The sequence below is a fragment of the Heliconius melpomene genome, chromosome 7 (assembly GCF_056956725.1).
Source record: "Heliconius melpomene rosina isolate 202511_hmr_F chromosome 7, ASM5695672v1, whole genome shotgun sequence".
Classification (NCBI taxonomy): Eukaryota; Metazoa; Arthropoda; class Insecta; order Lepidoptera; family Nymphalidae; genus Heliconius; species Heliconius melpomene.
In genome coordinates, this window is record NC_140395.1 from 8,150,167 (window position 1) to 8,163,392 (window position 13,226).

The 13,226-nt window shown below is 31.6% G+C and overlaps 1 protein-coding gene across 6 annotated transcripts in view; it reads right to left on the reverse strand.

The window, feature by feature from the left end:
* Nucleotides 1-17: 17 nt before the first annotated feature.
* LOC146537611 (dual specificity protein phosphatase 22-like) overlaps nt 18-13,226 on the reverse strand; it is a 33,309-nt gene continuing 20,100 nt past the window's right edge. The window contains exons 4-9 of one of the 6 annotated variants that reach the window (XM_085188786.1): nt 10,806-10,977; nt 8,242-8,395; nt 6,120-6,293; nt 5,794-6,004; nt 4,769-4,865; nt 18-3,899 (exon numbers count right to left, since the gene is read on the reverse strand). In XM_085188786.1, coding sequence (XP_085044912.1) covers nt 3,834-3,899; nt 4,769-4,865; nt 5,794-6,004; nt 6,120-6,293; nt 8,242-8,395; nt 10,806-10,977 — 874 coding nt within the window. In that variant the 3' untranslated portion in view covers nt 18-3,833. Of the gene's footprint in view, nt 3,900-4,768; nt 4,868-5,793; nt 6,005-6,119; nt 6,294-8,241; nt 8,396-10,805; nt 10,978-13,226 lie in introns of all 6 variants that reach the window. The other 5 variants (XM_085188789.1, XM_085188788.1, XM_085188787.1 and 2 more) reach the window with 5 other exon arrangements.

Sequence of the window (13,226 nt, forward strand, 5' to 3'; positions counted from 1 at the left end):
GGTTAAATGAAAATGAATAATATTAAAATATTTTATTAAAAATATATACAGGTACAATTTATTCTTTTTTCCGAATAGGTACTTATTATTGCTTCCATCCCATAAATGACGATGCTAACCAAATTAGCTACAATATACTTCATCATTTTATTTTTTAACATTATTTCGATTTAAAAGATTTTTTACTTTTTAAGTACCTATCTATTTTATATAATATACCAACTATGGCTGTCTTAACAGAAACAAAATATGTAACAACCCCGGCCTTATAGCGGGTACCAAGTTGTATAATCTATAAACGGGCAAAAATAGTGCTCTTAAATATTTAAAAAAATATTGTCGCTTCTGATATAAAATTTAAATCAAATAACTTGAAAATAATATGTCGTAAAGAAGATGATATTTTCTTAAATTCAAAATTAAATAAAAACAATATTATGTAGCTATCTAATACAAACATACATATCTACTACAAAGTTGATTAAAAATTATTTAATGTTAACATAATTAAATATGCATAGTTTTAATTGTTAGTGATGTGAAATATATATTTACTTAGTGTCGCTACGCAGAAGCAACAGTGGCCTTTTTTATAAAATGTAACACTACGTCGCCACCGCGCATCATAAAGGCATCTAAATCACAATGTCTATATGGCTAAGCCCTAATGAGAAAAGAGATATGCAAAAATTCACAACTTATTTGTTAATTACTAAGAGATGTAGAATATTCGTACTTAGTTTTTTACTAAAAAAAGTGCGTAATCTTAGAAAGCAAAATTAATTGCATTATTTTACCTTTTGAGCAGAGATAAGATAAAATACACAAATCGTGTTGTAAATGGTTCTTTGAAATTAGCACAACCTGTTTAAAATATGTACCTAGGATCACGAGCACCATCAGTGTTCCTTTCACGGAGGCCTCGGTGTTCTCTCATTTTGAGCGAAGCGAGTAGGTACATCTATTTATATCCGATTTTTTCATGTAATTAAAATGTAATGTTTAACACAATTCAAAATTACAAAAAACAATAACATTTAGCGCGAAATTCGAGGCATTTTCTTTTTATTAATAGTGAGGGGCATGTATTTCCCTACTGACCATTTTGACGACTCCTAAATATTCCAGGACATTAGGAAATAGGTAAAATTAATAATAGCTGGGGCAGAATTAGGAAATTAATATAATATTACTGGATTTAAATTAGCCGAGTGTTATAATTCGAAATATCGAGTGATATAAGTCGAAATTTTAGGATATAAAATTATACTCGGCCAGACGTGTGAGTGTAATTAACACTGGCTGTGTGTCGCTTCGCTCAATAATATTACATAAAATTTTATTCATAACAATTATGTGTAAAAAAATTAAAATTATATTATACTTAAGAGAAAATACTACTTAAAATAATATTGTTAAATACAATATTTCTTAAAAATAACAAATTTGGTATTTGAGTACCTATATTAGAGAAGATTTAAAAAGGCTACATTTTATCTATGTGTAGTGTGTAAGTATTTAATTTCAGAAGATATTTAAAAGAGAAAAGCTTAGCGCTAGTAGTAAAGAGAGATAGGTAATATGTACATTAGGATATAGTATATACTTATATTAGGAATAAGATTTTAAGAGCACAGCATCAACACTTTTAGTCTGCAGTCTGCACCGGCCAGATGCAATATACAGCCGTAATTTATTATAAACCGTACCTTTAAAGTAAATTTCTCGATTTATTTTACATAATTTTGAATCAATTAATTTCTTCATTCATTATATTTTTAACAGAAATCTTTACAGTAAATATAAATTAATTTAGAATCTTTGTGTACTACACTAGCATATAATACAGATTAATAATAACTAATGCGCAATTTAGCAAGTTATTATAATAAAATAGATTCATAGTTAATAAAACCGAGTGGTTAGTTAGTTATTTTTCGTAATGACCGGGCAATATTTAAATTTAATAATAAAATTCCTTGGGCACATAATATAAATCACCTATGTTGTGTGTGTGTGTGTCAAGCTCATCTTACCTAATTTTTATTTTGTTTTTTACTCAAAATAAACTAGACAATGGTGACTAGGTGGTGGTCATACCCAAAAATAATGAAATAATTAATATATTTATATATTGCATCATCTTCACGCTGTATCCAGCACACAGCATGGTAGGCAGAGGGTATCTAGTGTTAAGACACTCTGTTCCCCACTTTCTGTCGAATTCTTACATAATTATTATTATATACCAAATATTATTGATCATGTCCGGACATTATAAAGAATGCCCTTTTTAATTACTTCGTGTTATACAATTATACGAACAAGCTTTAAGCGTATTAGTTATGTTGGTTTTTTTGAGCATAATATACATTTTCCACATACAATGATCACTTACACTAACTGATTTGCATAATAATATTATAAGCTTCACGTTTTGCCGTATGAACACTCGGTTCCCCACTTACCATTAAATATAGATTTACGTAGATCCAAATAAAAATTTAGAATAGGCTTTTGCGAGCGCGCTTTGTCATGGGTTTCGATTCCACGGTCTCGCTTCCGTCACTTAATACGCAATGCTTCTAGAATTCCTCGGCAAGTGGGGAATGGAAGTGTCTTAATGGGAACCGACTGTCTGAACACTAGGTTCCCAGGTTCCCTTTGCCTATTCTGCTCCTGCTATCCAGCTATGTTCGGGATACAGCATTAAGATACAATAGTGAGTTACGTAGAGTACCGTACGTTTATTTACTTAGGCGCCTATAACTTCATCAGTTTTGATTATGACGAAGAACATTTTCAGTTACAAAATATAGGTAAATATGTTATTTATTATTCTCTTCCCATATAGATTAATATTTTAAAAATATAATTTAACATGGTTTTATATCAGTGGTATTTTCGTCATCGTCTCTACATATTCCAGGAATAGTTATTTATGTTCATATATGTTGAATAAAGATTCTTTAGCATTTTTAATATTTAATAAATGTAATATATTGTTTTGAGTACTCATAATTTTTTGATCATATATTTAGAACGTCTATAATTTATGATCTGGTATAAAATTACGCAACTGTAGATTATCAACTGTGATCGACTTATAATCTGAAAGCCTAGTACTCTTATAACAGCTTTTCATTAAAAAAGTTTCGATGTATTTCCAATCATATTATTGCGACCCTAATTCAAGAGTTCATCGATCTCGTTCGTATAGAATTTTAACAAAGCCGAAGGCATTTGCATACCTACTGCCCAAATAACAACTTTATGTAAATAATTACATTTTCCTATCAAATTAGAATATCTCGAGAACATTTCACGTATAAATAAATAACTTTTAGAAAATGTCGACCTTCGGATGAAAGTATAATCGATTTCTAATAGGCTATAATTATAATAGAAGGTACGCTTAGTTTACTCTGAACACAGCATCATGTCGGGACCCAGTGGGATGTTTACACTGTGGGCGATTGCTTACAACACTAATGAATCATTCGATGATGAAAATACACATTGTAGCACAGCCTTCAGTCATTAATTAATTACTAATATACATTAAAATATAATTACATATAATACATTTGTTTATATATATCCACTACAATAGGTTAAAAAATTAGTAGCCAATTATATATAAAAACAAAAGAAAAAATATCAATGAAGTGATTTAAAAATATTTGTTGTACAATATGCAGTACAAATGTTTTACTGAATATTAGTATCAAATGTGCGTATATTAATAATTCGAATATTTCATTAGTATCTTTTTTCGTATCTTCGATGAATCGCCCAAATCTATTATAAAGTAAAGCGGACGTCATATTCGTTTAGCGTAGTGCGCGGGCGCGCCTCGCTGGGGTGTGCGCTACGAACACCGCTGTAACGCTCGAGACCTGAAAAATATTACTTTATAAGAATAATATAATTTACACAATTATAAAAACTATATTAAACTTATTTAAAATCATATGATTACTAGTTCACCAATCTAAAATAGTAAACGCATTTAATAAATAAGAGATAAATTCACTAAAGACTATAGGCCTACCTTTTTATTATAAAATAAAGTATTGGAAAATTTTTAATTGTTTCAGAAAGAATATAATATAAATTTATACAAGAGTACTAAAAAATAAAATATATTCTGGTAAATTCGAAGCTACGAAAAAATACTATAAAAATATCATGCCTATAGACGAATTACGATTCTCGTAATTCACATCAAAGTAATTAAAAAGGGATTCCTTAAAAGGTAAAATATTAGATAAAAATTTAAAATGTCTCTAAGATTTTAAAAAATATAATAAAATTTCAGACTATAAACATTCATCTACGAGTATCTTGTAGATATCTAACACCTACACAGCTTCGATAAATAAGCTAAAATAACTTTGTATAATAAATGGGGTTGCACTCGAACCAGGCACTCCACTAAGACTCTCACCTCGAAGCCAAGAAGCCGCCTTTTAAAGCGAGACTCTTTACTATAACAATGCTCCTTTATTATTTACATGAAGAACATCGTCGATAGCAAAATCAAATACCTACCGTAGTACAATCTTAAAAACCCCACACAATATTATAAAACTATATTAAAATGTTAGAATAATATGAAAAAATTAAACCAAACTATGATTTATTAGTAGCGTTTCAAAACTGAGATCTACGATTAAATAAAAATATATTAAAAAAGAACAATACAGAATTTAATCGGGCAAGCGTCAAACAAAACAAACAATAAACAAAAGAAAATGACTGTAACCTTGCGAGGGTGACACTGTGAAGTGGAAGACAGTACCCTGACGATCACAACGAGTCGGGGTCCCAGTTCACTGTAGGTATGACCCATGCACAACTGCCTCTTGAAATAAAAGCAACATAAAACAGATATGAAATGATTTCGCAGAATGGACCTTTTTGTATTTGAAGTAAGTTGGGTGGGAGTGTATCATCTATTGTTTTCGCCTTGTAATGTACATTTGTGCAGAGAGCCGCCAGAGAGGTACACCAGAGCGGATGATAAGTTTCTTGAATGTGTTTTATACGTGTTTTTGAAAGCTGATGTTGAAGATATAAATAAAAACGATTTTTATGGCATATTTTGTGTGATATTGCGAAATTGAAATGAGAAATCTCCATAGCAAATAAAATACAACATTTTTAAATTGATATTTAAATTTAAAATAAAACATGATATTTTACAAACAACATATTAATGTTAAGAAAAAACTCGCGGCTTACCCGGTCACCAGAGGGAAGAAACGAAAATATTTAATATTTAATTCCCCCAAGCAGATATCGAACCTACAACCTTCTCGTTTCCAGTTGCCTGCTTCTATCCCTGCACCATACATTCTTAATATACAAAAAAAATATTTAAAATTTATTAATACTGATACATATATTAACATTTCTTTTTTTCAATATACTGAAATTAAAAACTGTCACACGTCCTTCAATTTTTTACTTTAACAGTGTAGTCTCCAATGCGGACTAATCACAATTAAGTTAATCACCTTTGCCTTGCAATTACATTGGCTTTACAGTTAAACCGATTAAAACATTTGTAATTAAATCAAATGTACGGACAAACACGTTATCAAATTATTATATATATTTTTTACCTGTAGAGTATATTTATAGCCCATACAATTATTCTATGTAATAGAGGCTTTCGTGATTGCTTTCTCAATAATATCGATTGTAAATATTTATTAAAACTATGACATTACGAGAAATATACCTATTATTAGTAACAATAATACATGTTTAGTAAATTGAAACCACCTGTGAGATGCGCGGTGTGGCGACCCAGGGGGCGAGGATGCGGGGGACAGCGCTGGAGTCGCTGGGGCTGAAGCAGCTCGTCTTCTAGAATACTCCGACCCTCCCACCGCCATCGCTGACCCTCCACCACCAGGATCAGTCACCCGAGTGACCGATAACCCTGACGCCGAACGCGTTGGTCGCGATGGAACTAGCGTAATCAGCACATACTCTATGAAATTGCTTATTTTCATATCTAACAATTGTAAATCAAAATTAGGTACAGGGAGTTAAAACAAATTTTCAAAAAAAAAAAACTTAAATTGCTCTTATTGTTTGACATTTACCTCCAGTATAACTATAAAGGCCTGCGGGCGAGGACCGCGGTCGGTAGCCGGACGCAGTGGACGTGGTTGACAGGGTGGACGGCGATCTCTTCATCCCGGTAGAGTCACCGGCGTTTGACGCTGTGGACGGCCTTCGCGGTCGCGGCTGACGTTTCGAACTCGTTCTGCACACTCCTATGAACGAGTACTGTTATATCATACGAAATAAAAATGTTAGACAGGTCTTTGCAAACTGTGAGAAAACCAAAAGTAGATAACTAGTCTTTCGTGGTTAATTACGAAGCTAATCTTAAATGACTTTTTGTTTAGGTGTGTAATGTGTGTCTATAAAAGTGCAAACCAATATTTACAAAGGACGAGCGTATAAAGCAGAAATAAATATATGAAAAAGCTACAGCCAGTCTGTCATATACATAAAATCGTATTTGTAAATATATGTACACCGCAGGTGTACAATATCGCTAAAGCCCTAAATGTGAACCTTATACCTAATACCAACATTGTAAGTCTACTTACTGTATATCTTTTTTCTTAATGATCTAAGTATCTATTGCTTATAATGAAGTGCAATATTTTAAAGAGTATATAAATTAGTATGATTATTTGTTTCGACCACCAAACGTGTAAAGTGCGTAAAACGATTTAATAAAATATATTTTTGAAAACATAATTACCATTTATGTTGGAGATAAATTAATTATTATTTGGAGATCGTAGGGAAGTAGTTCCTGCAACTGTGTTAGAGTTTCCGAGGAACGCTAATCGGATTCAAGTTATGCCTTTAGATCCAATATATGAAAATATCAAATTCAAGTAGAGTTTATTGAGATTAAGAAAATAGAAAAAATTTTTGCAAATCACATAGTAAACAAATAATTTATTAGAATATTTAGATAGTAAATGGTCACTAAGACTGTTTTTTTTAAATGACGTCACGTAATTTTAAAAAATTAAAGTTGCTAAATCTCCATATTTTTTTTGTTTTAAAAGGGTCCACAGATAAGAAATAAAACGTGTATAGTTATAATTTATTTTATAATTCTAGAAAACTGTTAACAACCTACGAAATATAATAGTTACGTTACTAATATAACCAATCTAAGAAGTATAATATAATTTATAATTTGAATTATGTTATTCGATGATGAAAATTCACAAAGTTTTTATGGAGCTGTTAAAATATTGGTTAAGATAAATTATGATAAAGAGATTTTAAGAAATATTTTGTATGAAAGTTCCATAAATGATAGTTTTAAAAGAAGAATTAGAAATAATATTTCGAATTAAGACCAATTTTTTAAACAATCCCATGTGGATTGCCATTTACCAGTAACAACAAATATTACAAAATAAATACATTTTATATACTTTTGTCAAATTCTCATTGCTTGTTACTTTCTAAATTAACAAGGCGTAACAAACTACCAATAAAATAAACTTTAAAAATATAATCATAATAAGAAAATCCAATGACCTGATTATTAATAAAATGTATTAAAATATATTTTATTTAAATGTTGAAGTGTTATAAATATAAAACCTTTATTAAATCAATTACTAATCCAAAACCACAAATTTAGATTCTAAACCAAAGATTATAATTATAAAGTTACACCATAATAACCATAATACACCAGGTATATAAATAGAGAGCTAATCTCAGTGAATCATATTAAATCAGCTAAATTTTAACATTCCATATTCCTCTATTTATCACGCTTTTTCCTAATGCTAAATACTTTAAGTATTATAATAATATTTTTAAACATTTTTAAAGTGTTATTCCACACTTAAGAGAGATAAATATCGTCTTGCAATATACTCTCCGTTGAACAGAAACATACATATTAAAGATAATTATGCATATATCATAAATGAACATTAAAGTAAGTAGAGGAAAAGTGTACGAGATGAACCCTCGTGGTGAGAATCCTTTGCTATCGCAATGAAATTAACTTAAAAGTAAAAACTCCCTTAAGGTGATGACCTACACCTTTCCCCTATATTAAAAGATTCTCGTTGGTTTATTGGAAGAGAAAAGTAAACAAATTGCAAATCAAAGAAAACCAAAACTGCGATACGGGTTATCTAAATGCCAACATCCGCCTAATTCATTACGTACCAGTGGGACACTGCCTGCCCATTGAGCATTTCCCTTCGCAAATGGTTCGCTGGTTGAGCATGGTCTGGTAAGAGTCAAGCATCACTCGACATTCGGCTACGTCACTGTCTGCCAGTGCCAAGGAGGGGTAACGTTCCTTAAGACGTCTCCGTTCCTATACAAAATAATAAAAAAGAATGATAAATGTACCTATTCATAATTTCCAATTCATATTTAAATTTAACTATTTCTCGGAAGGGGCAAAGAAGCTTTTGAATATTTGGAATTTGAAGCCAGTCGTGCTGCAGGGGAAAAAGTAAGCGACTGTAAAAGCGACAGGTCGAATCGAACCCCTAGTTCGATTTCCACTCAAAGAAATAAATGAAATATTTTCATTTCTTCGCCTTGATATCGAAGAAAGCGCTGCGGTGTGTGCCGCTACTCAACACGAAATGCCTTCAGAATTTGGCGGATAATAGGGAACGGCGTGTCTTAACACTAAGTTCCCTCTTAGGCAGAGGAAATGTAGTGTTGAGTTTACTTGTTACATGAAACTGATAGAAAAAAATAGTTGGCATTTAATAACGGATCAATATCTCCTTCCAATTAAATTTGAACAAAAGTCTCACTGTTGATCGATCAGATATGAACTAATTTAGCAATTCTGTAACAGAAAGTTACTGAATCACAAACAACACCGATACCCGCATAAAATAGAGTCGAATGAAATATAGGAATACTAGATTAAAGTGCGTGTGCACTTCTAATAAAATTTTAGTGGCAATAAACTAGAGGGGAATAGTCTATAACTTTATCTATTTGTAATAATATCACTTTTATGAAAGTTGAATTATTTTATCGGATAGTTCATTCATCGTGGGTTATCTAAGATATTTTCAGGCTCTCTAATACTCATCCGGTTAGGTTTCGTTGCATAATATATATATTTTTATATGATATGATAAGCTCGGCAATGTGGTTTCTTGGTTTGATAACGTATTTTTCACAGTCTTCTCTTTTTATGTCCGTTTCCTTTCTTTATATCTTCGTTATTTGTGTAATCGGTTACCGACTTCTACACTTTAGATCTATTACAGAGACAATCCATCACAGTCATAAAGGACTTTTCCTTTAAAAGTAAAAACTTAATCCTGACTGGAAGTATAATGGTTAAAGCCAATAATTATAAGTATTATATTAAAAAAAAAATATATTCATTTGGTTTTAACAAAGAGCTACAGTGCTTAAATACGAATATATTGGAAAATTTAATTTCACCAGAAGCACTTCCCATAGAGTACGCTACAAAACCGCAGTATTACATAATAGTGATGTAATTAGACTGAAACGAATGGCGCACTGATTGTAGCATCACTTTGCCGATTAAACGCGCCAACTTAATTAATTAAGCCCCCTGCACCTACTTTGTGCACGTTTGTGACGTTAACACTAATATTCACTTTTATACCGTATTGCCTACTTACTAAATCAAGCTTGTTTATTAGCAAAGTTATTTTTGTTTCTCCTTCCTATATATCCCATCCCTCATGTAGGAGTGTAGGCAGAGGGAGCACAGGGTTAACACTCTCCGCTCCCCACTTTCCGTAGAATTCTGGATGCAAAGCATGTCGGGTGGCGGGACTCAACGTCGCCTTTTGCATCGACAACCAGAACGAAGAAATTAAAAATAGTAAATATTTTATTTGGCGTGCGCCACGACTGGCCTTATTCTGGCGATTAATAGAGATTTTTTTCGACAATATTCTCATTACTACTATTTTTTTTGTTTGATTAACATTATTGTTTACGCGTCATCGAAAACTTTAATGAATGCATTATTAATTGCCCGGGGTATATATATTTTTGTAAGTTTTTACTTAATATGTTTATTAAAACTTTACATTTTCATAAATTCTAAATATACAACTCTAATATTCGGCCCTACTTTGCTGACACGTTATGGGGCTATGTTTACATATTTATTGTCCCACATATTTTTAATCTTAGTCTTCCATGTGAGTTGGCATAGTTAATGCCGTCTGTAAAATTTTTAAGCCTACATTCTGAAGGGAGCGACGCGACTTGACGATTTAGATATGCTACAATCGTTCTCACATATTCTAATATAAAATTCTACCTGTGTGCTAAATTTAAACTTGCTCGACTATTGAATTTTTGCTTAAATCATTTTAAGCAAGTGTCAAAGCATCGTTCCACAATTGAATTTTTTGCAAATAATTTAAAAATTCTTCTTACTAATTGTTCTTTAGCTTACTCTTTTTTAACTTCACGCTGTAGCTAGAGGGCAGGTAGTATTAAGACATTTTATTCTCAATTTTCTGTCGAATATTCACCAAACTGAACGCCGGGCTTTACCTTGTTTGCATAGCAGTCGTGAAACGAAAGATGGAAGGAGCAGGGGAAATGAAAAACAAAATAATTAAATTCCCCGAGTGGAAATCGATCACCGTCGCTTCATAGTCACACACTGTATCACTGCGCCAGGATGGCCATTTTAAAGCATTAAAGAGTTTTATCTATGTGTGAGTTTGATATAGTTATAGTTTAGATTATAGTTAACTTACTTCTATCAGCTTGTACGTTTCGAAGTCTTGCAGTTGTCGTTGAAATCCTAGATTGGGATTGGCAACGGCACGCCCAGCGCGAACTACTTTTAGAGCCTCCCGCCACGTCAGCGGCGTCACTGACATAATGTATGCCACAGCTACCGTCACACTCCGAGACATACCCGCCAAACTACAAGAAAAAACTGTTTAGAGGATACGGGTGAAACAAAAAGGAAAGGAAGGTAAAAAGAAACAATTGAAAAGAATGTTCTAGCTAGATATCATCAAGAAGTTCTAATATTAATAAATTATTAATGGTGGCAAAAAATATATTGTAATAAATGTCATCATTAGAATATATTTATATTCTTTTTTTTATGAGATATTAGAAAGAGTTTCGTTCGTTGGTTCTTGTTGTTTACTTCGTGCCATTATCTTACTTAAAAACAAGATAGCTCAAACGAATCTACCATCAACATTTTTACGTAGAAAATAGAAGCATAAAACACTTTGCCAAGAATATTTTAAACAATAAGATCTACCGCTCTATAGCATCAGAGGTACAAAAGGTCGCGCACAACAGCATGTTAAGACTGCCTCAAGCATACCCTTGTTGCTCGACGATACAATGCAAGAGTAGCTTTTTCATTTTTCTTAAGATAATTATTTTTTGAGTATTTTCTCTTGATGTGATTTAAATTAACAAAAAGGTTAAATTTTTAAGTCTATAAAAGATATAAAATTATTAAAATATTAAATAGGTACATAAAGCGAAATGCAAAAAGGTAGACTGGGCGAGTGATAAAAAAAAACAGAAAAAATAATTTATCAGCTTCACGCTGTATCCCGCACACAGTAGGGTAGGCAGAGGGAACCTAGTGTTAAGACATTCCGTTCCCCACTTTTCGCCTAATTCCGAGGCATTGCATGCTGAGTGGCGGAACTCAACACTGCGCGTTGTCTCGACACTAGAGCGAAGAAATGAAAAAATAAATTTAGATAAATATATCACTTCCCCGAGTGGGAATTGAACCCACAAGCAGTACGTCGCACAAGAGTCGCATTTACAGTACGGTACAATCACACTGTGCGAATTCGCCACGACAGGCCACGAACTGAAAAAAAGAATTTAAAAATAAAATTTATTAATCAATAAAAGATATGAACAAAAATATTCTAATATAAAAAAACTTTATATTCTAATATAAACAATAACCGGATATTGGATCTCCATGTTTTTCACTCTCGTCTGATGCGACGTTTGAATTAATAACGAATTGTTCTGTTATATCACCAAGAACAGCGTTATATCTACGATTTTTTTTAATTTTTTTAGTGCTTAATGTCATATCAAAAAATAAAATAAAATATTAAGAATGAACTGTGTGATGCTGCAATTAGTATAAGACGCGTAGGCCGATTGTTAAAAAGCACGTTAAGTTTAGATCAAGCAGTAGATGCAACGAGCGCGACCACAGACTCATCTACATTAAAAATAAATAAAAATAAAAATAAAATAAAATAAAAATTAACCAAAATACCTTATTGGAAACATAGTGAGAGTTCACTCAGTTCTCAATTTTAGGCATATGTAGACTCATAACTTAAGTGTTGAAACACATCACCTCATAATCATGGTCTAGTCAAAACAAGCAAATAATTATTTCACAATTCCAATAATATGTCTACTTTTTGGAGAAAAAATCTATTAAGTCTTTGAGTTTGGTACCAAGTAGCTTCGGCAAAATTAAATTCCATAAATATATAAAAAATTTGAAGTGATTGTGAAAAATAAAAACGAATCTGCATTGTCCATTGCACTCATCACAACTGAACGGGTCGAGGTCGGTTATACGGAAACTAATTAAAACGTAAAAGTAGCTTTTTCCGCATTTCTGTTGGAACTAGGGCATTAAATTGTTTGCATGCTTATAATAAGGTCTTTTAAGAGTTTTGCGCGATATTTTTCAAGCATTTAAAATATTTTTTCCGTTAATTCTCATGATTTTTATTTATTTTTTCATACACATATATGGTGTTTACTTTTACTTACTGTAAAATCACAAAAGCATATTTTCTATTATTTTCTTATTAATTATATAAATCAGCTTCACGCTGTATTTCGCACACAGCAGGGTAGCTAAAGGTGACCTAGGGCTTAGAGAGTCCGTTCCCCAATTTCCGCCGAATTCTGGACACATTATTAATTTTATTATAATATATTTTTATTAGTAAATATTCTATTTTTAATTTTACGAAACTGTTCTAAAAAAACTTTAACATATTTTTTCTGTTAATAGCGACTGCTATTTATGTTTGAGTTTAGTTTTTACGTATTTTACAGTATGGTTTCCATGTTGCGCAATAATCAAAGTTTATATACCTTATTATAATCGTCAAATTGCTTCAGACACTATCCTAGACTCCGGCAAGTTAACT